The 25,896-nt window shown below is 40.5% G+C and overlaps 1 protein-coding gene across 7 annotated transcripts in view; it reads right to left on the minus strand.

The window, feature by feature from the left end:
- Positions 1–25,172, minus strand: part of DIAPH2 (diaphanous related formin 2) — a 322,676-nt gene extending 297,504 nt beyond the window's left edge. For 4 of the 7 annotated variants that reach the window (XM_033137158.1, XM_033137157.1, XM_033137156.1 and 1 more), the window contains exons 1-4: positions 25,001–25,172; positions 7,917–7,949; positions 5,833–6,009; positions 4,546–4,650 (exon numbers count right to left, since the gene is read on the minus strand). In XM_033137158.1, coding sequence (XP_032993049.1) covers positions 4,546–4,650; positions 5,833–6,009; positions 7,917–7,949; positions 25,001–25,120 — 435 coding nt within the window. In that variant the 5' untranslated portion in view covers positions 25,121–25,172. The remainder of the gene's footprint in view (positions 1–4,545; positions 4,651–5,832; positions 6,010–7,916; positions 7,950–25,000) is intronic. The other 3 variants (XM_033137161.1, XM_033137162.1, XM_033137160.1) reach the window with 3 other exon arrangements.
- Between the last annotated feature and the right edge of the window lie 724 nt (positions 25,173–25,896).

Here is a 25,896-nt window from a genome sequence, read left to right on the forward strand (position 1 = left end):
GTCAGAGAAGAATGACAACATGCTTCATATAAGGCTGGCTCCAAGTTTAAAGGTCACAATTAACAGTAAATCATGCCAGACAGCTGGGTTACCCAATTGGGATTGTAGGGGTGGTATAAGGGGTTGATGGGCAGTGGGATAACAAGTCTTTGAGAGTAGGCTATGTATCTCTTGCATCTTTCCCTCATGTTTTGAGATGTTTTGTTTCAACTCTGCATATATGTCGTTTGGGTACAATGCAAAGCTAAGTTCTGGTGAGACCCTCTGCTAGCCACATTTGTTTCCCAAAGGCATATAAATTAGTATATGCAAATTGCACAATATGCCTCCACCCCAAGTTTTTTAAGTATGTAGCAACATGGGGTGGGGGTGGGGTGGCTATTTTAATTTCCACAACACCAAGTATGTAAACAGAATTGTAAATAATTAAAATGGTGAGTGGTTCAAAGATCCAGTCACCCAGCATGGATGCAGAGGGAGCAAGGCTGCCATCAGAAAATGTAAGAAATGGGATGTCAACAGCTGCCCAAGGACCCCTGGTACTAACACCAGTCCTGGCTAACAAATAAATATTTTTGAGTGCCTTAAGATCAAGCTCACAGTGGAAAATAATGGCAAGTTACTGCACCTCACTGACACATATTCTTTTGTTTTTCAAACAGTACTCTGCTCAGTAAGATGCAGTTTGTGGACAACATTACAGCTGAGATTTTGCTATAAACATTACCCACTCTAGCTACACTTTTCTTGGCCTAGAGTTGGCTAGAATAGTTTGGTTTAACACCAAGTTCTGAAAAATGTGTTTGGTATACTAACTATTCTTGTGTACTGCTAAAAAATGTAGTGCGCTTTCTCCCTTCTAAAGCAAAGCTGACATTGGTCAGATAATGTGCCGATTTCTTCCAGCTTTCCTTTCTCTCATCTGAAGAGCTGCTGCAGATGAGAATGTTAATTATTAGACTTACGTTTCAACCACATGAACCATATGCTAAGTTTTGACATAACTGGCAGGACATTTAAAAAATATAGATCTTAAAGTTGGCACACCAATCTGCTTTACTAATACAGAACAAAAAGCCATACTACAACCTCTGGAAAAAGTATGCCTTTATTATTCAGTGGTCAACATTAACTTTACAATCCTGAGATACATAACCATATGTAATTACCACATGTTTATCCTAATCTGGCCTTTGACATCTGAGATGTATATTTTTAGGACCCACCCTATTCTTGTAATTTGTTTTAGAATATTTTAATGATGTATCTTAAATTGTTGTGACCTACTCTGGGACCTTAGGGTAAAGGGCAGGTACAAGTAAAATAAATTGGATTCACTAAATTTATCCTGAAAAAACAATATGATTGATTTACCATAAAAAGGTTAAACCAACTTATTAAAGGCCACTTAAGTGAACAAATAAGGATTTTCATCAAGCCTCTCTAGTTCTGGTGTACACATTATACCACACTGGCTTATACACACTTAAGCTTGCTGAACATCATTAGTTCCAATGTTTACCAGTTGGGCCTTATCTAGTTGTACATGTAAAAGTTTATTCTGGATCAGGAACCCCAACCTTTCAGAGTTCTAGATCCCAGTGAAGCCCCATTCCCATAGTCCCAGTCCTTACTCTCATGTTGGTCAACACAGAGCAAATAATGCCCAAATTAGGATTTTACAGCTATGTAAAAATAAACTTGAATGGTTATGTGAATTATTACAACAAAGTAGTATATTAATACAAGGTTAGGAACACAGTTCTGATCATTATTTAAAGATGATCTTTCCCCATAGAAATACATCCTAAAAATAGCTTTAAACCCTTCATATTATTCTTACCAATAATACTTTTAAAGCATGATAAAGTTCAAGCAAAATATTTTCAGTCTATCATCTTAAATTTTTGTTTTAATGAAGCTGTGAATTGCATGATTGAATTACATTGAGCAAGATGTAATGCCTTCAACTCTGATTTTTAAAGACATGTGTATGAGACCTGTGTGTCCAATTAACAAAGTGGCTGTGATGTGTATTTTCACACATAACAGCTGAGATCAACAAATAAAACAAGTTATTTCAAATAAATTTAGTCATGTGTAGTTTAAGTTTGATTGTGTGTGTTGTTACACTGCCTCAACTTTGGAATTCTCTCCATTCTGCTCCACATTTATACTCAGATTGGGCAAACACAAATATAATCTCATTTACTACTTCATTTTAATACATGATTATTCATGCACTGTTATCTGCATTTTGCACTCTGATTTAGTTATGTAGAATGATTATATTTCTCCCTTTAGGTATTTGAAAAATAGTACTGAATATGCAAGCTTGGGTTTCCCAAAGCACTTTACTATAAACAATAACTTGAATACAAAACTGGGAAAATATTCATTGGAATTTCAAAGTAAAACCGTGCACATCATGTAATTCTACTGAAATAAGGCTAGTGGCAAATTTCACTTATCACTTGGAAACATATTTCTGCCCTTGGATACCCAGGCAAATTAGAAAGCATGCAGCTAGTATGTTTGGATAGTGCTACAATGTGTGACTTAAGTTGACATTCAGCTGCTTGTAAAGGAATGCCACAAGAGCTGGAGGAACAAATGGATTAGACGTTAACTTCAGGTGGTTCTCGGCAACTGCTATGTATTGTGAATGTTTTCATTAACAGAAAGCGAGGAAGTGATCAAGAGACATGCATGAAGACATGTATAAAATCCCTTTAACATTGGATTAAACCTACAATCCTAAATAGTTTTACTCAGAAGCCATCTCTGTTCACTCACTTCTAAGTAACATTTAAGGATAAAGGTGTCTGTCACATATATGTTCAAAAATGTTTTAAACGGACACTGTGAAAATGATAAATTTAGGCATCCTTTTATTTTCCTATTAAAAGAACAAACTGGTAAACCACAGATGGAAATCTTCAGACCCTCAGACCTCCTCATTTGGGCACAAAATTTCAGCTATGCACCTGGCCAACATGAGATACAACATCAGGTGTTCAGTAGGTAAAAATCAGCCAAAGTGGTTTGCAGGCCCAATCAACAAGCTGTTCAGGGCACCTGCAAATATCTGCACAAAGGACTTCACATGACCCAACAATCTCCTGCTTGTTGGGTCTTGAAAATTCCCTTGCAAAACATTCTACAGTGGAGTCTTGCACAGCATTCAGATGATTGTTGCAGAGCTGTTTGGTGCTTTGCATGATTTCTCAACAAAATGTGTAGGCAAAAAAGGTTAGGTAATGTCATTGTGATTGACAAGTGTGTGACGCCAACTGCCTGTCATATTTGATCCACGGGTGTGTGGGTGTGGGTGTGGGTGTGGGTGTGTGGGTGTGTGAAAACAATCTGGCCCACTGGGCGGATCTAGCTCCCCAGCTCTGAGGTAGACAATGATCAGCGGAGAAATATACCTAGTAGGGGGAAATGCTTCCTCACTTGTCCATTAATGAAGAACTTCAGCATCATAAGACTTTACCTTAAAAAAAATTAATAGCTCTTTGTATGCTCATTGAATGTCAACATTCATTGAACATACAAATAAGATGTTCTTATGAAGAAGTACCACTTTCAGACTTGGAATGTACCCATTTCAAAGCCTAGAAGAGCAGATTACCTGACAAACTATATATATATATTGTCCCATGAAAAGCAACGGGTTATTTCACAGGAAGGAAAGCTTCAAACTAGAATTCAACCTCAATCTAGGTCACAAAAGTGTTGTTGTTGTTGTTGTTGTTGTTGTTGTTGTTGTTGTTATCAGTAGCAGCAGCAGCAGAAGCAGGTGTTTATTATTTCCCACTACTTCTGCATTAAGGATCACTGGTTGGTTTCAAATAACCCTTTATGTATGTATATGAGCGCAGGGAGGCAGTTAATGTGTTGTTTGTTGTGTTATTATGTTTGTGTTTTTACACTGTAAACTGCTCTGTGATCCTTGGATAAAGGGTGGTTTATAAATTTAATTAATAAATAGTAACAGCAACAATAATAATGCAAAAGTCATTTTTTACAGAAGTTCCTTGCTACATCCAATAATTTAGTGAAGCTGTCCTAATAGGCCGTATATGGGACTGCCCTTTGAATGAATTGATTTGAAAGCCAGAAACTTCAGAAACTAGGACAGTCAGCCAGTAGCAAAGAACATGGTTTGAGACTAAGATACTTTTACACCTTGTTTTAAAATTACTATCAGCATCTCCCACATTTGTGGCATTTACTATGTAAGAGATACTGAGAAAAGCCCTAATGATTATTCTAGAGCAGTGGATTTAGAATACTTAATGGTTTACAGTAAAGACAGCATCATGTTTTAGATTACCAAGCAGTTGTGAAATATGTAATACATTCTAATTAAGGCTTTTATCCATCGTTGAAGGCATTTTAAAGGATTTTATGAAGAAAGCTTTGTAAGCACTCTAGGAAGGATAAACTGAAGCAGAAATCTGAAGATTTGAGTTGAAACTGCAGATGATGTTAAGAGTATTAGTCTGACCTATCTTTGAGGGTGGGAGACTTCCTACTTACAGATTTGGCAGTTGCAGAAATGTACTGGACAACCATCTCACGTTTTGTGGTCAAGTCCTTATTCCGTAAAGGAGCTTTTCGTTCTTCATTCAGGTTCATGTCTTCCTGTAAGTAAATAATCATAACATTGCCAGGATTGGATTAATATTTCATAGTTTCAGTTAATCTTCATGAGTACAGATGCTAAGAATTGCTCTATGTTTAAAGAGAAAGAAGGGATGGCTGGTTTACTCTAGACAGGCTATTTCACATCATCATCCTAAGCTATCAGTTTATATGAGCAACATTAATGTACAATTTCCAGCATGCTCATATACACACATGCTCAATGCTAAGCAACAGAATGCAACAAGTCCTGTAATACAGTTAACTGCCCAAGTAATAATTTGGGGTATAACTCTTCACTCAAGAGCTATTGCCCGAGTACACACATCTCAGTAAAACAAAACAAACTATGTTTTAATATGAGCATGCAGTGCCCTGGTGCACACAGCTGGAATTTTGGCCATTTCACTCCTCTCTTGGTGCACCTATGAGGAAACAGGTTAGAGTCTGGTTTGTTATGTGGAAACCCAAACTTATATTTAGTTTCTCAAAAAGCCAACAAGTAGTAAGCATTTTTTTTAAAAAATTGACTTACCACTTGTGTGGAGAAAAAATAAACCACAAGGCCAGGTTCAAATGCAGTAACAACCTTAATTCTGGTCTGTTTCCTCCCTGGCAACAAAATATCAGGAGCAGAGAAGCTCCCATGGTTTCATCAGTGTGCATCAGCACATTCACATTAAAACACAGCTTATTTTAACTATTTTTAAATGTTTCGTGTAAACCAGGCTAGATACAAACATCCTTCCACGATAACATTCCAGATAAGGAAGCAAGCAGTGACCTTGAGAAAGACACTGAGAATTGTCTCTCTATGATGACAATAGCTTTCCAAACCATAATCTGCATATACTGTTCATTCATTAGGCATCTCCACCACACTACAACTCCTGGCCACTGATTTATCTCAAAGAAACAATTTTGGGGTAACATCCCCATAGCAACTGAAATGTGCCTTCCAGTCCTCTATCCAAGACAATCAAATTAATATGTATGTTGGAATATTCACACACTAATCTATCTCCTTCACTATTTAATTAGTGGTCTGCATTGGTCTTGGAGCAAGGATTAACCGTTTTGCTCAGAAGCTCAATAACAGAGTTACGACAACTGATAACACAGAAGTCTAACTTTATGTATTGTTCACAATACAAACACATGCTTGTCAAGCAAAAAGCTTACCATCATTTTTTCAAACAAATCCATAACTTCTTTTTCTGATAAATTCATTGAACGTTCATCAAATAGTGGTTGAGCCACTGGCAATTCATTTATAGAAGCCTGGGAGTCAATGGGGTGCTGAATGAGAAGTTTCTCCTTTTTGACGCCCGATTTCCTAAAACTGGTTATTCTGTCACGCTGCAGAAAGAACACAAATACTTTGTATTAGGGGTAGCATATAAGAGAAAATCATTTACTTCCACTTTGCATGCTAAAATTAATAATCATGCTGAAGATAATTAATCCATACAGCTACAATTCTGAGACTGTACTTTGAGCTTTGTTTTGCCTAATCCTGGGGTGTACTCCCCTTAAAAATGCAATATTTCTGCACAGAATATAATGTACAATTTGTCTATTTAAATCAGATGCAATTTTAGTCCAAATAATGTGGTGCATGGTGTAACTTGCCTAGAATCAGGGCCATGTGTAGTCTTAAATTCTGAGTCTCCAAATTCTGAACCAAGATAGCTCAGAATAGCTCAGAATTTGGTTTAAGAAAAAGTTAATTCTAAATCTGTATAAGTCATACAAGTGGGGAAATTATGCTCATTTTGTTTAAAAGTATTTTGCTACTAGTCAGGAAAATCTGGATCTGACTAGGATTTCAGAAGATATTACCCATCCTTTTTGAACCGCATTTCCCCCTCAGCCTTTAATGCTAGAAATCACCATTTAAGGATGAGTTTCCAAAACTAAACTTTATGCTTTTGTTCACAGATTTGTAATGTTTACAGCTCTATCTATATAGGTAATCATTCAAAGTCTTCAGGTAATATCCAATTCTCAACTGCAAACCAGAGGACGGCCGAACTGGATATATCCAAAATGGCAGAGCCATGGATTACTTAATTATGTTCATGAGAGGCTTGGATCAAAACATCTTAAAAGTCACTCTAGGTTTAAGTACAGTCTCTTTTTTTAAGATTCATCAGACAAACAAGTTAGCTGTTATATTGCTTCAAGATCTTTTACAAGCATTAGCTGAAGGAAACGTTAAGCAGCACAGAATTGTCAGTAAAATGGTTTAGTAGATTTCTTTTCTGTTCAAGTACTGCATGCAAGCTTGCATATTCAACAGCCACTACTTTTCCCACTGGAATGGTCTTACAGGAAGCATGGGACAAAGTTTTGCTTAAAATGAATTAACTGGATACAACCCAGTTATGTGAGAGATGGGTAATATTGGAGCTCTACAGGAAATGCTTTCCACCCTTGTTCTCCATGCACATAAAATGCAAAATTACAGTGATAGTCTATTTCTTCAAAGAATACAATAATTTGGAATATCCATTATAATGGATGTGTTCTTTAGCATACTTTAATAACACTTATTAAGTATTCATTATAATGGACATTACCTGTGGCAAATATACCATGAGTGATATAGACAACAGGGGTCTGTGGCACATTTTGATAGGAGCTACAGTATAGAGCTCTTATACCAACAGCAAGACTAAAGTCAGGCAAGACTACAAGCACCTTAGCAGGCTGTAAGTTAGATGCAAATACAGCATTAAGAGATAGAGAGGTAAATGCTACCTCAAACTCTGGACTTGACTTGTAATGCACTTGCTAAAATGATTGGCCACCACTGCTCTGAAGTGTTACAGGGTGCCACATGTCATATTACTAATAAAAGAGACAAGCACGCGTACAATATTCACATCTACATCTGAAAGTCTTTGACAGCATCAGGGTTGAAAGAATTAAAATCAGGGAAGTATCAGGGGAAATAGTTATTTAAAACCATATAGGCAAAAGATAGTTTTTCTAAAGTTTGTTCCCTTATAGCAAGAACAGTGTACCTATGGCCCTTCAGATGTTGCTGGAGTACAACCCCCATAATCCCTAAACGCTGGTAATGCTGACTGGAGCTGATGGGAGTCAGGAGTCCAACATGTAAATGAAAACAGCTTTCTCATTCTTTCCTTACATGGTGAAACACTTCACAATGTTCATGTCCTACTGGTCATAATTACTCTTATGCAGCAAAAGCAGCATGCATTAGAAAGAAACACAAACCCAGCACATAAGACTCTTACCATATCATCTGCCAAAGTTTTTATCTGAAGATTCTAGTTAATTTTTTAGAAAAAGAAGAAAAGAAAACAGTATATTACCCAACACACTTTTTGAAATTAACATGAAGTTCCCAAAGCTTATTTTTACATGTTTCTAAAGCTTTTTAAAATTATTTTCTCACAAAATGCTGCCATACCAGGTATAACTCATTTAAAGCCAGCACTACCAAATTTTATTTTGACTGTATGTTACTAGTATACCATATCACTTCAACCTCATTTTGACATTACTGTACCATTGTCAAAAAAAGAGAAATTGGGTGTTGGGTGTTAGCAGAGAAAAGCAAATAGCATCTAATACAACATTACATTGGACTGAACACACAGCAAAATATTTATACACAATAATGTGCTTTAATGTGCTTTATACACTAATTTAAAGTGTAAAAATATTGATACAGTACTTCACTTTTAAGTCTATTGCAAACAAGGGTCAAAGCTATTACAACTTGTGTTTCCTTATTTTTAACAATGACCAATTAACTTCTCCAGTGACAAAACAAGTCTTTAGTGTTCAATCAATGATACCATGTGAAAGTATACATGTCAAGCTGTTACCAGTCAATTATTGCAGTTAGTGTCCCTGAAGTATATCTTTTGCTGATGTTTAGCTCCATTAACAGTCTGAACTCTAATCTTCTTGTAATGGCAGAATTGATATGAGGAACTTGGGACCAAAATTCAACTTACTGACAGGAATACAAAGTTTTTGAAAAACATATGATCCCAAACTACCGGTATTCAGAAAATTGAATATTTATATGGGCAGGAATAGGTTGCCTATTGTAATCTAACATTCATTTCTCTAAAGCAGCCAGTCCCAACCTTGGATCCCCAGATGTTGTTGGACTACAATTCACATCATTCCTGACCACTGGCCCTACTACCTAGGGATGATGGGAGTTGTAGTCCAACAACACCTGGGAATACAATGTTGAGAAAGACTGCTATAAAGAGTACATCCTTAATAACCAAAAATCAGCTGCATTATTTCAGCACTGTTCAGTTTGAAAAAAAACTCTAAAAACAACCACACAAAAATCACCTGCACCCGTTTTTGCATATTTTTATTGAAACTTTTCATCATACAATACAATGGTACATCCAGTTGCGCACGAGATCCATTCCAGAGCTCCGGTCGGATCCCGAGGTGTGCGTATCCTGAGGTGCCACTTCTGCGCATGCGTGCAGCGCGCTTCTGCGCATGGCGAAACCCAGAAAAATACTTTCGGGTTTGCTGCGCACATATCCCGAAGGATACGTAACTGAAGGTGAACATAAGTAGAGGAAAGGTAAAGGTAAAGGGACCCCTGATCGTTAAGTCCAGTTGTGAACGACTCTGGGGTTGCAGCATTCATCTCGCTTTATTGGCCAAGGGAGCCGGCGTACAGCTTCTGGCTCATGTGGCCAGCATGACTAAGCCGCTTCTGTCAAAACCAGAGCAACACACAGAAACGCCGTTTACCTTCCCGCTGGAGCGGTACCTATTTATCTACTTGCACTTTGACGTGCTTTCGAACTGCTAGGTTGGCAGGAGCTGGGACCAAGCAATGGGAGCTCACCCTGTCGTGGGGATTCGAACCACCAACCTTCTGATCAGCAAGCCCTAGGCTCTGTGGTTTAAACCACTGTGCCACCCGCGTCCCTAAGTAAAGGTACCACTGTACAATAAAAAATAAACTACTATAAATAAAAAGAAAAAAGGAAAGGAAAAGAGAAAGAAAAATACAAAGCCCTCTCTCAAAAGTAGATCTTAACCCTTGTCTCATACAGAAGGTGGTGGACTGTCCCAGCTCTCACCTGGGAGCTTCCGTTTCTTCTCCCAGTCTCTCATCCTGGGAGATCTTCCCTTCTCTGCCTCTCACACAGAGTTTTTCACAAGCCAGCCATCCCCTTCATACCCACACCCCAATTTTGAACTCTCTGGTGGAGGCAGAGGAGAAAAGAAAGAGTATGTTCAAGTTTACATTGTCCTTCTGGCTCTCCATTATTATTTATAGAAAATGCTTTGCTAAATTTCAAATTCTGTAGCATGCATGAAGTACATAGCTTGCAACTATTATACAAATGAATCTACTAAAAATAATATTAAAGCTACAGCACCAGTAAACCCATCCATGTATACAACAGCTTCATGTTTGTTTGTTTTTTTAAAAAAAGCTTAGTTTAACGTATTAAATTCAGTGACAAGCAGTTCTATCACATGGAATTAACTCCAACTGACCACTAGGAGTCTCCACAGAACTAACAACAGTGAAACATTTGATGACGGAAGTACAAGAGCAGATTAGGGCAGAATTTCTGAGCAACCACACCCACAGCTTCTAAAGAGGAGGAAAACCACAAGGACATGGGAGCATGCATTGGTATACAAAGCACCAAGAGAGTATACTTTGCTTAACCACTAAGCATGTAACTGGCAGGACAGCAAATGGTCTAATTAAACCTTCTAGCTGAAGTATAGGTTTGTAACTAGTTTGAAGTGATGCTTGTGGTTCTCCTAGGTATACAGCAAGGCATGTTCACTCTAATAAACAAATTACTGGCCCCATGTTAGATGTATCTCACACAGAAGGCAAGAACATATAAAGAGGCTAATTTCAAAAGCACCAAACTCAAGACTCAGGAGAAATGATAGATAAATTGTTGCTGTCCCCTGACATCTTCCACCTGAGACAGCAATCATCCCAATTCTGATCAGTCAAATGTTAAACCACCTACAGAGCAGCACACAATGCTATGCATTTAGTTGCATCTAACACTAATGTTCTTATAGCAAAGACAGTTCCATGCATGTTTCAAAGTCCTAATTTAAAAGTAGTAGAATTTACACTCGGAAATGATCTTAGCATATAAATTAATTAAGTGATGTTACTTAATAGATTTGTATATTTTGAGGGGCTTAATGTCACAGAAAGACAATTAAGAATTGTTGTGTTATTTTAAACTTATTTTGCATATGTGTAACAGTACACTATTTTGTACTACTACCAATCACCAACAAGTCTATTCACATGAGGATAAGCTCACCACATGCAGATGCTACAATTGAAAGAAGCACCCAAATTATCATTTTGGTGATGAGAACATCAAATAAGACAGATAAGACTGTTCTCCTTTAACTGGTTGGATGGGCCTATTCAGACACATAATTTGGGTATATTTCTATTACTTAAGTGGATGCTGCTCTGGACTTTTCCAGGAGGAAGGGTGCAATATAAATTCAAATAAATAAATAAATAATGCATGCTCTCATGCTCTGGCCATACTTGTGAGGCAAGTTGCTTGTCAGGTGACTAGAATGACTAGTAGATGTTCTAAATGAAAGCTAATGATCAGAACATAGCTAGAGATATTTGAGCATTTTGAATGGAAGAGGCCAAGATAATTTGGAAGCTAAAGAAAGGGGGTGAGTGTAAGGTGTGTGTGTTTCACAAAACCATTTGAGAGGCAGAGTCAGAATGCCCTGGGGAGTGGAATGCAAACCTCTCCAAAAATGTAGTATACAGAAGCAGATATGCTACTTGACTAACCCTATGTTCTACTTGTGTATAAATAATCCAAGTAGTGCTGCCCATGCAACTTCTCACTACTCAAAGAACTGGAGAACACAAAACAATATGAAAGTTGTCCGAATATACACTAAGTTAAAGTTTTGTTACCATTCACCATCAGCAAATTCTAAAATATCCATATGCCAGATGTGACTGTAGACCCAACTCCTGGGCAATTAAAGTACTTGTAGTGATCAGTTGTCTAAAAAGTATGCCCAGTGTCCATCTAATGTAGAGGATGAAAATCTGTCCCTTGCTAGCAGATATGCTAGAACTCACAGGGTCCCAAAAGAAAGGATTCGTCCATTTGATCCAAGCATAGCATTTCCTAAGCTTCTAAGGCCAACCCAAAGCTTCACAAAAAGCATATGACCTCTTCCTTGGACAGTATCACTTCAGAATGCAGACAGGAGATCACATGCTAAAATACAGTCCCATGTAAGAATACTTTCACACACAAAACCAGCCCACTGGCTTCAGTCATTCTCCACAACGTAACAGCTTTTTTCAGAATCCATGGGGGTTATTCAAAACCACAACAGCAGAAATTCAGTTAAAATGTAGATCAGGAAAGGCACCACCAAAGTCAAGAGAATGCTAACATGGTCAATAAACAGCCAGGTGGGCGGGGTATAAATAAATTATTATTATTATTATTATTATTATTATTATTATTATAAATAAAGCTAATAGAAACAAGAAGGTTTCCATCAGAAAACAGAAGTCTTGTTCAAATAAGGAGAAAAGGAACACAAACTCTAGCAAAAGAAACAAAAGCAGGAAATAAGGAGCACATCACTAAAAACAAAAAGGCCAATAATAACAAAGTATTTACATGCATTAGAAGCAGGAAACTGCCAATGGAAGTCACTGGACCTTTGAACAACAAGGAAATCAAAAAAGGAAGGAAGAGGCAAATACAATTCAGTCTTAGCATATATAAACTAATGCATATATATGTTTATGAGATCTGAACTTGTAGTAACTAACCAGGAAAGATACCCTAGACTTGTGGTGGATGTCAGTAAAAATGCTGACCCAATACACAGCAGCTGTGAAAAAGGCAAATGATGTTAATGACCCAAATCAAAACCTTGTTATATCAATCACTCAATATTCTCAGTGGAGAGGATACGTTAAGTAATATGTTTGAATGTTGAATATGTAAGTGTATTTCTAGAGACAATGAGTAAAACAAACACCATTAGAAATAGTCATACCTCAGGTTGCGCTCGCTGCAGGATACGAACGCGCCGAACCCAAAAGTACCAGAACGGGTTACTTCTGGGTTTCGGCACTCACGCATGCACAGAAGCACTAAATCGTACTTTGCGCATGCGCAGAAGCGCCGTATTGTGTCACTTGCAGGCGCAGTGGCACGGGTTGCGAACACACCTCCTGCATGGATCGCGTTCGCAACCCGAGCGTCCACTTACTGCTGGATAAGTGTTTAATGGTCACTGTATTTGTATTTGTTTAAAAACCAATTATTTTTTTAAAGGCAAACTATGTTTAAACTATGGGAAAGAAGTACGACAAGGCTGTATATTGTCTCCCTGCTTATTTAACTTATATGAAGAATTCATCATGTGAAAGGCTGGACTGGATGAATCCCAAGCCGGAATTAAGATCGCTAGAAGAAATATCAACAACCTCAGATATACTGATGACACAACCTTGATGGCAGAAAGTGAGGAGGAATTAAAGAACCATTTAATGAGGGTGAAAGAGGAGAGTGCAAAATATGGTCTGAAGCTCAACATAAAAAAACTATGATCATGGCCAATGGTCCCATCACCTCCTGGCAAATAGAAAGGGAAGAAATGGAGGCAGTGAGAGATTTTACTTTCTTGCATTCCATGATCACTGCAGATGGTGACAGCAGTCACGAAATTAAAAGACGCCTGTTATTGGAAGAAAAGCAATGACAAACCTAGACAGCATCTTAAAAAGCAGAGACATCACCTTGCCAACAAAGGTCCGTATAGTTAAAGCTATGGTTTTCCCAGTAGTGATGTATGGAAGTGAGAGCTGGACCATAAAGAAGGCTGATCGCCGAAGAATTGATGCTTCTGAATTATGGTGCTGAAGAAGACTCTTGAGAGTCCCATGGACTGCAAAAAGATCAAACTTATCCATCCTTAAAGAAATAAGCCCTGAGTGCTCACTGGAAGGACAGATCCTGAAATTGAGGCTCCAGTACTTTGGCCACCTCATGAGAAGAGAAGACACTCTAGAAAAGACCCTGATGTTGGGAAAGACGGAGGGCACAAGGAGAAGGAAACGACAGAGGATGAGATGGTTGGACAGTGTTCTCGAAGCTACCAACATGAGTCTTACCAAACTGCGGGAGGCAGTGGAAGACAGGAGTGCCTGGCGTGCTCTGGTCCATGGGGTCACGAAGAGTTGGACACAACTAAACGACTGAACAAAAACAATGTTAAGCAAAGTTGGCAACCTTTAAAGGATGTCCCTTTACCTGCAAGGTGTGATTTCAAACCATGTGATAAAAAATGGATCGCCTGACATTACTGTGACATGAGGTGCCAGACAGGTAGCTGGCCCTGCCCACTTGTCAAACCAAGCCCTTGAGAGTAAGGAAAAATTAAGATCTGGCTGGCAGGCCTGATCCAGTCCTGCCTTGTTTAAAAGGCAGCCTAATTCCTTCACTAATTCTGTGATTTTGAGGTTCGTTTTCATGGCATGCAACAAACTCCTGATCACTTTTATGCTCATTGATGTGGTTCAAAACCCCAACTAAAGAAAAACCCTATTTCAGGAATACAAGAATATAACAGAATGCAGCCCCAAGATTCCTTGCTGTTCCCATTTATGACTCTTACATGATCATTTAAGACTATAATCCTACACTTACCTTGAAGTTCCAGTTACAGGTAGGTAGCCGTGTTGGTCTGCCATAGTCAAAACAAAATAAAAAATAAAAAAAATCCTTCCAGTAGCACCTTAGAGACCAACTAAGTTTGTTCTTGGTACGAGTTTTCATGTGCTGAGTAATACCCCTCCCCACTCTCTCACTATATATAAGGGTATGGTAACTTCTGTTTCAGTGTATCTGAAGAAGTGTGTCTATATCTAGTTACAGGTAGGTAGCCGTGTTGGTCTGCCATAGTCAAAACAAAATTAGAAATAAAAATAAAAATCCTTCCAGTAGCACCTTAGAGACCAACTAAGTTTGTTCTTAGAAGTGTGCACGCACACGAAAGCTCATACCAAGAACAAACTTAGTTGGTCTCTAAGGTGCTACTGGAAGGAATATTTTTATTTTTTATTTTGTTCAGTCTATTTCTGAAACTCCTCTGTAGTAAGACAGCTACTTTGAGATCTTGTATAGAATGTCCTGGGAGAATGAAGTGTTCTCCTACTGGTTTCTCTGTTTTGTGATTCCTGATATCAGATTATGTCCATTTATCCTTTGGTGTAGTAGCTGTCTTACTACAAAGGAATTTCAGAAATAGACTGGAAAGAGAAGTTGCTGAATTACAACTAATTACCAAACTTAAAACCATGGAGAGACCTGGTCTGAACAAAGACACTGGATTCTTATCTCATTATACATGACAAAGCTATCTTTAGCCATCTCACCCCTTGCAGTCATTAACAGTCGTCAACAGGTTTTCCACATCTATCAGCCAATCACCCATTCCCACCACCCTTCTGAGTAATACCCCTCCCCACTCTCTCACTATATATAAGGGTCTGGTGACTTCTGTTTCAGTGTATCTGAAGAAGTGTGCATGCACACGAAAGCTCATACCAAGAACAAACTTAGTTGGTCTCTAAGGTGCTACTGGAAGGAATTTTTTTTATTTCTAATTTTGTTTTGACTATGGCAGACCAATACAGCTACCTATCTGTAACAGTAATTTTTAAGCAATTCCAAGAGAAACTAATGGGCTAAATACAGCCCATTCCTACACATGCTTACCCACAATGTTGAAGTAATATCACCAAACTGTTTAAAATGTAAAATGAAGTTCAATATAAATGTAAACTAATGTGCATTAGGGATATATATATATATATATATATATATATATATATATATATATATAATTTCACATATACAGGGTCAGAACATGCGATAGCTAACCAGGAAAAGAGTCTGACCACATCCATCAAAACTGAATGATGGAAGATTCAGGCCAGAGAAAAGAAAGTAATTCACTACCATCATTAATTATTCTTCTTCATTAACATTTGCAGTGCAGGAAGGCTCCGCACATTAGACTTCTACCATTTACATCCAGATGTGTTTTCCAAAGTGGGTGATACTGCCCCCTGGGGGTGCTGGAGTGATCCAGGGAGTGTAACAGGTGGGGGGGGGGCTGAGTAAGGCAGCAGTGGAAGCATAAAGAAGAAAATTTTGAAAAACCATTTGTACATGTTTCATCTGTTGTGAAGTGACGCTTACTGCCAGGTCTCCTCCTTGATCCAGTGGTCATGCTGGATGCAAGGGGTATACCTGGGCTTCGGTAAACCCTTTTCAGCTTCACCCAGGCCCAGGAAACGGATCACAGCTTGCCTGCCATTTGGGCCAATACAGGCAGCAGTGGCACAAGCCCTGCCACTGGGCAGATCGGACTGAGCCAGCAAGCTTCACTCTAGTCCACCCCATGGGTTTTTAATCTGGGAGCCTAGTCTACCTACTTGGCTACTTTTGAAAAATCGTTTGTACATGTTTCAACAGTTGTGTAATGACACTTACCAATGTGTCTTACTTATAACATATTTATTTACTATGTTGTAGGATATAGGTAGAAATATAGATACATAAAAGAACACAAATTTGTCACTGCATCTTTTGTTTGTATGCTTAAAGAAGGTAGATTTCCAGGGAGGCACTGAGTATCCCCCCCCCTCTGATCTAGATGGAAAACAGTATTAACCCATATTACCAGCGTTAGAAATTCCCCAGGAGCCAGGCATGTTTTTTGACTGTCATGGGTCCAATTGCGACCATATGGAGATGTCTGGATGCCAGGTTGGCAACTGACAACTCCTGATCTCTCGGGTCCTAGTCTGATACTCTAACCACAACACCGTACTGGCCTCCTAGAGTACCGGTACTTCTGTTATGGGGCAGCTATATAAATTAAGTACGGTAGGTAAATAAATCAATATGGGGAAAGCCATGTCACTACAAGAAATATCTGAAATATTTTCCTTGAAGCTTGAATTTGTTGTATTTGGGATTGTTGTATTTGATGTTTTAATGTGTTTTAAACCACTTTGAGATTCCCCCCCCCTTTAAAATAAAAGGCAGTATGGAAATCAATTGAATACTGGGATAGCTCAGTTGGTAGAGCTTGACATTCCTAATCTCACGATTGTGGATTCAAGCCCTGCAGGGGGTTGGACTAGATGATCCTAGTGGTCCTTTCCAGCTCTATAAATTCTATAAATCATAATAATAATAAATTTCATTGCAAAAAAGGTGTGTAGACATTCCGTTATGTCAACTGTAGCATAGGTTTCTAACATTATGTATTACTACAGTAGCACAACATCCAATGACTCTGACTTTGTCACATGGTTTGTAATGAGAAGAAATAAAAAATAATCTAAATCAATCCACTGTGTCATCTGTCCTTCTTACACAGTTAACCTACACAAACCAGGCCACAAGATACTAGCGATAGAATTCAGGGTCCCTGCAGGACAAATAGGTTCTGATGTTTCAAACAAGATAGCAAAGCCACACACAACTAGAGAAAAATAGGAAAATGTCTGTCCAACTTCAAATCTAGCACGGCCAGTCATATCCCATTAACTGTACACATTAACACCACCTGTAGTTTTGGAGCCCCAGACATATTGAGAAGAGAGAGTCAAAAGTACAGGTACCTAAAAATACTGCCAGCCTCCATAAGCTCAACTTTTTGTCATTTGTGAACTGACTGCAATCAGTATTTCACTGAATAATATTCACATACAATTTTACATAGTTACTTGACTTGACATGTCACAACTTACAGAACTGAAACAACGAAGATCTACATTTCAGCACAACGTACAGTTCTGCCTGCACACATGAAGTTCACAGCAAAAATTAAAGCAAAAAGCATAAACAATGTACCTGGAATATTTAGGTCACAATATATAAACACCTTCCTACCAATAAAGCCATGATAACTTCAGTCTTTTTTCTCTAGGAAACTTTTTATGCATAATCCAACTCACTGGCATGCATGGTATGTAGTACTAAACACATTACTGCATTTCCTGTGCTGCATTTCCTGTGCTGGAGCAGAATTATTTGTAATCTCAGATTTAGAAAAAAGTATTTTGCTTTGCTTTCCATTTTAAACCAATTTATCCTACAGGCAATGTATAATTTCAGGAATTATCAGTAGTTAAATGACAGTCACATTAGGTTAACACAAATTGTTATATTGTATAGTACTGTGCTGTAACAAACAAACAACTATCCCAATAAAGGCAATACTGTCAAACCTCGGTTGTCAAATGTAATCCATTCCGGAAGCCCATTCAGCTTCCAAAACGTTCGACAACCAAGGCGTGGCTTCCAATTGGTTGCAAGAGGTTCCTGCACTCAAGCGGAAGCCACGTCAGACATTCGGCTTCTGAAAAACGTTCGAAAACTGGAGCATTTACTTCTGGGTTTTCAGCATTCAGGAAAGCTAACTACAGTGGTGTGGGAATGTTTAGGAGTGTGGATGATGATATATTATTTTATATATTTCATCCCAGCTTGAGTTAACAAGCTCCAAACTTAGCAGAGTTACATTCCCTTTTAAAACACAGCAGACGCACTTGCATAGGCTTGCTAAACAACACAAGTGGTACCTCGTGTTACGTACTATCCCCCTTATGAATGCTTCGGGTTACGTGCTCGGCTAACCCGGAAGTAGATGCCCCTTGTTGCAAAATTTGCCCCAGGATGCGTGCGGAAGTCGCACTCCAGCGGTGCAGCAGCAGTGGGAGGCGTCATTAGTGAAAGCGCGTCTCATGCTACGAGCTATTTCCGGTTACGAACGGAGCTCCAGAACAGATTAAGTACATAACACGAGGTACCACTGTATTGCCAGTGCAATAGTATCCATTTGTAGTAAGGTTACTCAGCAACTAAATTATACTCAAACATAGAGCACAGGTACCCATTAAATCTGCAGTTGAACAGGCTAAATAAACTGTAGCATGGAAGACAGTAGCAGTAGATGATCAATTATTCACAGTGGAGCAGGTAAGGGATCCTTACCCCTAGCCCAGCCCACCACCACCACCAATTCCTCCTACAATCCTTAGTAATAATGGCTGCTTTGGATCTTTTCTTCACTCACAAGGAAATGAAGGGGTCACAGAATTTGGACTCTATGACTGAGCTGCCATCCACCCCACACTGACTATTGTAAGTGGAGCTTTGGAGCATATGGGGGTGGGGACAAAAGCAGTGATTTGCAGGTGGCTACCAATAAGTTGTATTTGTGGGCAGAGTGACTGATAGGTCAAAGTGAAGACAACAAAGTGGGTCCAGAATTTAGAAAGTTAAATTTGGCAGGTTTTCAACCCTGTAAATTATGTGCAAGGCAGTTACCAGGACAACTTCTTCAGTTACAAGGCCAAAAATAAACATAACAAACTTTATCTTCAGAGATATAGTCATTTGGACTATGTTCTCAATAAAATAGAACCTAAACTGAATTTTATTTTGGGATCTTAAGGAAATAAGATGAAATTTCAGATTTGAAAAGCTGTACAAGTTTAGTACCTGCTCAAAATATTAATTCTAAATACTTTAAATCAAGACAAGACAAGACAGCCCCAGAGACTGCTCTGTATGCCCTCCACATGCTTGATACTTTCAGAACTGCTCTAGGACATTTATGGTCTGGTCAGTTTCATCCTGAATGATAAATTGTGGTTGCTACCACTACCCCACAACAGTGCAACATGGCATGTGCTAGGGCTAGGCTCCCTTCTTATCAAGGAAAGAAATCATCCTTAAAGTGGAATGACATACCAGTAACTGTTCCTGGGGAAACTGCTCTATCAGTTCAACTATGTAAGTCCTCAACACTATAAGCTTTTACCAGCAAATAACTGTTACCATATTATTAATATAACTGTAAACCATCCTTGTTGCTAACTTGGAGCTCAAAAGGTAGTTTATTATATCTATACTTTTTTTGTTACATAACATACAGAAAAGCAGCATACAGCAACTAAAATATGAAGGGTAGCACAGCATGCAAGGCTACCATCATTCTTCCCAAGTAGATTTTATAAGAAAAGCTACATAAGCAATACAGAACAGTCACAACTGTAGGTGTGATTAAGTCAGTTTCACTGAGCTTAGGTGTGCAGAATCTTCTTACAAATTTGAGTATGAAATAAGTGAGAGGCGCCTGAATGTTTAGGTCACTAATGAAAATAGTCTGGCACATTTCCATGCAATTTGCCACTTGCTTACGCACCTTAGAAGCATGGCCATTTCCCACATGTGACCAGCAGAGTACCAAGCTGCACATGCCTCCCCACCAGTTACAGAAGAACAGTGCATAACTTTGGTAACTTTGATCAAAATTCTGTCTTCTACCCTTATAGGATCAGTATAGGTCCAAAGGATATAACACACATCCATAACAGTAGGACATATTTTCCTCAACAGGACATTAAATGAGAATGATACCCAAAACCATTTGTTTTCCTAAGACAGTGCTGTTCTGTGGCATATGGGGAGGGAAAATTATGCAGATGGATTGCCACCCAACTAAAATATTATATCCAAAACGGGCTTAGATGCAAACAAGCTTTGTATCACATTTTTCTGATGCAAATAGCATCACTCATATTTGAAAATTCAATCATATTGTTAAAAACACAGCTACAGAAGATTTCCTGTTACAATTGTTGACCCACAGGTGGTTACTGTTAGTTGTAGTCAAATGCAGGAAGAGGCAGCTGTATATGTGAGTAATATACCACATCCAAAAAACCAAAACATTACTCACAAAGTGAAAATCAAGATTGGGTCCCTTAGATTCCAAGCTTTGCACATCCTTAGCACCAGCATACAGACACTGTTGAGCTTTTCTGAGTTTAGTGTCAAAATATGGTGCCCCCAAACTAGTGTTTGAAATTAGCCAGGCACCAGGCACTTTTTGCACCTGGCTATTTGCCACTTGCGACCAAGTGAAGATGCCTGACATCTCCACAATCTAGAGGTGCATGCCTGGGGATCACTGGATCTTGCCTGTTTTCACACACTAATACCACATTTTGCAGAATTCACTCACTTATATTTTATCTGCACAATCAGATTAAATTTCAGAAACCAATATTTTTTGTACAGCCTGAGCAGGAGCAGTGAACAATGTTATAGTTAATTGTTGCTTGTCTTCACTTACCCACCCTACTGCTTTGCTCACAGTTGTGAAGAATATTCTTACGTTATGAATGGTGCATGTCACCATTAAGAAAAAGTGGTATAAACAGGCCAATATATATGTGGACTGTCACTGGATCAAGTGACTTTTCTTCTTAAAAGTTGTCAAAGCTCTTAACCTTGCTCGAGGTTGTCATCTGAACTAGCCAGATGCTTAACTGATAATCAATCACAGTCAGTCGATCATTTGAAAAATAAGGCCTTAGAGCCGTCTTGCCCAAAAATAGCAACTAGACATTCTGTTTTGGCCTCTGTAACCTTGACTTAAGGAGGCATTTGGCCCCTAGCTTATATATCTGAGTTTCTAACGCTGCCCCAAACACACACAAAAATAGTTAAATATGGCATACCATTGTCAAAGCCAGGTAAGAGTGCTTTGTATTTTTCTGTCACACCCCGTCCTTAAATGCTAAAGGGTCAACAAAGAAGCTATTCCAGGTCCAGTATTGCTCATGCATATTTTTCAGGCCTGCTACACTTAAAATTGCCATCTCTAAATCAGCTCCATTTGTCAGCACAATCCTATGCAAAATTATGTGAATCTCAGCATTGGATTATGCTGTGAGTCTTAATCAAGGCTGAGAGAAGCTAATTTACTATTCATTTCTGCTGGAAGGAGAAAATGGTCAAGGGTTCCTACCACACTTATTAGTATCTCTTCTAAGAGTTGCTTCATACATCACATCTGGAGATGCAAATAGGGGGAAATATGCAACTACTGTATTAAACTCTTGTCAGGTGGTACTTCAAGATTTAGAACATTACAGTACTAAGACCAAAAGAAATGGACAGCTCTTTGGATATGGTTGCTGTCTTCTTTTTTACAGTAGGGCTCCAGTGCCATCAACAGCTACATACTAGTCAGGGAAGCAAGAGATTTCCAATATGAAGTGAAGTGATTTCCAATCACTGCATATTGGGGGCAGTAAAAGGTTTATCTGTTGAGTATCTACTACCAACCCTATCTTGCTGTCTGGCCTACACCTATCTTCCTCCTCCTCCTCCATTTATTTATTTGATTATCTGAAGGCCCAGGGGAAGCAACTTTTTACTGGTTTTATTCATGTGTTTTTAACAGTAGTCTAGAATGCAGAAATGTAGCAAGTGAGGGTTTTGATATGAAGAGTAATGGAGCAATTTAATCCTGTACTTCATGCTACAAAAGCATTTGTCCGTTTCAAATAATGCCACACCACTATTTGTTTGTTTTTCTGCCTGTTTAATTTATTTCATTTATTTGCTGACTTTATATTCCACCTTTTCTCCAAGGAACTCAAGGTTGTATGCATAGTTCCACCCCTCCACATTTAATGCCCACAAGAACCCTGTGAGGTAGGTTAGACTTAGAGCTAGTGACTAGCCCAATTACACCCAGTGAGCTTCATGGCTGAGTGGGCATTTGAGTGCAGCACTCTAGCCACTATACAGCACTAACACTTTGTGTGTGTTTTATTGTGGTGCTGTGTAAGTCACAGGAACTAGGCCAGTAAAAAGTTGCCAACATTTAAGAGCCTACCCAGATTCTTAAAAAAAAAAAAAAAAGAGCAAGCTTAGGCACTCTCCCTCTTTCTGCCTTCAAAGGCCTGCCAACTTTTCAAACAGTACTTATAGCTGCCCCTAACAGTAGTCTGGCCTGCAAAAAGGAGCAAATGATAGTTTCCATCTCTGTACCATGAAAATAATAATAATAATAATAATAATAATAATAACCGGGCTCAGGGCGGCTAACATCAATTAAAATCACAGCAAGAAAACATAAAAACGATCAATTTAAAATAACAGATTAAAATACAAATTTAAAAATTCAATTAAAACTGCAGGTCTCAATCTCAAAATATCCCACCAATAAAAGATGAAGCGTAAATATTAAACAGAAACCAACCCAAAGGCCAGGTGGAACAGCTCCGTCTTGCAGGCCCTGCGGAAAGATGCCAAATCCCGCAGGGCCCTGGTCTCTTGTGATAGGCTGTTCCACCAAGTCGGGGCCAATATTGAGAAGGCCCTGGCCCTAGTTGAGGCCAACCTAACGTCTTTGTTGCTCGGGACCTCCAAAAGGTTATTATTTGAGGACCTTAAGGTCCTACATGGGACATACCAGGAGAGGCGGTCCCTTAAATACGAGGGTCCTAAACCGCATAGGGCTTTAAAGGTCAAAACCAGCACCTTAAACCTGATCCTGTACTCCACCGGGAGCCAGTGCAGCTGGTAAAGCACTGGATGAATGTGGTCCCGCGGCAAAGACCCGGTAAGGAGCCTCGCCGCGGCATTCTGCACCCGCTGGAGTTTCTGGGTCAGTTTTAGGGGCAGCCCCGCGTAGAGCGAGTTACAATAATCAAGTCTGGAGGTTGGTTGGGGGGTGGTGGTTGTTGATTGTGAGGGTTGGTGGTGAGGTAGAGTGGTGAGCGTAGGATTAGGACAGGGTTGTAACCAATATCTTAAGTTGTTGAAGTTTTCAAATAAACACTTGTTATTTTGTTTACAATTGCACCCTGACTGTGACAGTTATTACCAGGGAGGGGATCCTGGTTGGTGGCAGCGAAGCGTTGTGGTGGCACAGGGATCAATAGTCCGTTAAACGACTGGGGACCCTGTGTGATCGCCACAAAACTGCTGCTTTCTGCATCTCAAACTTCTGTGGAAAGTCATAATAATATGGCCAGTCACTGCAGCTAATAACCAATCTTCTGTGAAAAGCCACAGCTGGAAGAATTCAGGAAGGTATAGGACAGGCTTCCTCAAACTTGACCCTCCAGATGTTTTGAGACTACAATTCCCATCATACCTGACCACTGGTCCTGCTAGCTAGGGATCATGGGAGTTGTAGGCCAAAAACATCTGGGAGGGCCGAATTTGAGGAAGCCTGGTATAGGAGTTAAGCATGTTGCTTTGGCACCAGAGAGATCAAAGTTCAAATCCTACCAAGCCGTGCCACTCACAACTATCCTTCAACCATAGTGCATATGGCTGTTGTTAACCAGAAGGTTGGTGCTTTGAGGCCACCCAGAGACAGCTGTGGGCAGGATTCCTGCATTGCAGAGTGTTGGACTAGATGACCTTCAGGATACCTTCCAACTCAACAATTCCATGATTCTATAAGATACCTGTTATGAAAATGTGTAGGAGGAAGAACCAGGTAACAATGAACAAAAACAAACAAAATAGTAAAGTCAAGCCTCAGTGAAAAGCACAAGAGATGAGCTAAGTAAAGCAGCTGACCCTTAATTTCCCACCCCACCCCCACACACATGGCTGTTAAGGAAGCCTATTAAAGGCACTCTTCTGGCCACCTCAAGGATTGCCAACTTTTTAAACAACCCCAGCAGCTGTGCCTTTAACAGCCACTTGATCCACAAAAGCCAAGAGGAAAACCCAGTGCACCTCCATGCCACAAGAGCCTTAACCAGCCCATTGCTGGCTCCCCTCAAACCCCCTGTAGGGCACAGGAGCAGAGCCTCTAGAGACAGCTGGCAACCCAAGCCTCTGTGCAGGAGGTCACAGGAGCAGGGCCTGTGAAATATGCTCCACCCCTAAGCAAACCTAGTCAACATATTCTCCCCTCCACTTTCACACACATGCACAGCAGACTGCAAACTTCCCAGCCCAACCCAGTAAGTGTCCCTTTAGCAGCAGCAACCAACAAGCAACCAGAGGAGTGTGGGCTCTGTGCTGTTTCACGGAGTCTTTCAGTCTAGCTTCGCAGGATTTTCCCCCTAGTCGGAACCCTTTGGTCGTTTATCATTATCAATTGGGGTTTGTTTGTTTTTACTGCACGTCGCCTAGAGGCCCTCGCGCGAGGCGGCTGACGAAATAGAAGCAACGATGCCCCCCGCGAGCTTCCAGGGTTTCTAAAAACTCTCGCCTGAAACGCCCTCCCACCCCTCCACACACATTAACCCCTAACCCCCATCCCACCCGCCCTCCGTTTTTAAAAGGGCCGGGCCAGGCCAGGCCGGGTGTGCTGCGAGCTGCCCCATCTACCGCATAACATCCTCCAACCCCCGCAACGACAGCCGCCTTAAGCCCAGGTCAGCCCTGCGCCTCCCCCCCCCCCCCTCTTCACTCACCAGCTTGGGCTTGTTCTTACTCTCATCCTCCGGGGCGCGCCAGCCGCCGCCTCCGACACCGCCCCGCTTAGGGTTCATCTTACCCGGCGGTTCCTCACCGCCGGCTCCCTGGTTCTCCATGCCGCCTCTCTTCCCCTGCCTCTCTCTCTCTCTCCCTCAGGCACCCATGGCGGGATGAAGGGAGGCGCCCGCCCCGCCTCTCGAAGTCTCTTTCCCACCCCCCACCCCCTTTTTTTTTTTGGTCGCCGCCTTGCTCTCCTCACGCTCGCTCCTCTCCTGTCAGGGCACTAGGCGCGCGACTGGCGGCCTTCTGCGCACGCGCTCGTTTCCCCACCCACCCCTCCTCCTCCTCCTCCTCCTCCCTTGCGCGCGCCCTGACGACAGACGGGCCGAGGAAGCGAAAGAAGGAGACGGCGGGACGTAAACTAAACACCTCCGCCCTCCCGTTTCTCTCTTTCTCTCGCGCAGGGGTTCTCCTGTGTGCGCACGCGCAAGCCTCTTGGCACGCTGAAGCCGTTAAGGCGCGCCGCTGCCCTCACTCCTGGCTGAGGGTGAACGAGGGATGGGGCCCGGAAGCGGTTCGAAGAAGACTTGGGTGAGCACCGAAAGGAAAAGCCTGGCGGAAGTGAGTGCCCGGATGGAAGGCAGGCAGGCAGGCGGGGGGGGGGGAGAGAGAGAGAGGAGGGTTTGTGAAAGGGAGGCGAGTCACAAGAAAGGAGTGGATTAAGAGGTAGGGGGAGGGGGCAGCGTCTGTCAAGGCTCAGACCTCTCTGCAGACCTTCCCTGGCACAGGGATCCTGGTGCCTCTCAACAGAGGCGGGAATTCAACAGGGTCCCTCTGCCAGGACATCCCACTCCCGACCTGGATATTGCAGTATTCCAGCTACAAAAGATAT

This window comes from Lacerta agilis, chromosome Z (genome assembly GCF_009819535.1).
Source record: "Lacerta agilis isolate rLacAgi1 chromosome Z, rLacAgi1.pri, whole genome shotgun sequence".
In the NCBI taxonomy this organism is placed as follows: domain Eukaryota; kingdom Metazoa; phylum Chordata; class Lepidosauria; order Squamata; family Lacertidae; genus Lacerta; species Lacerta agilis.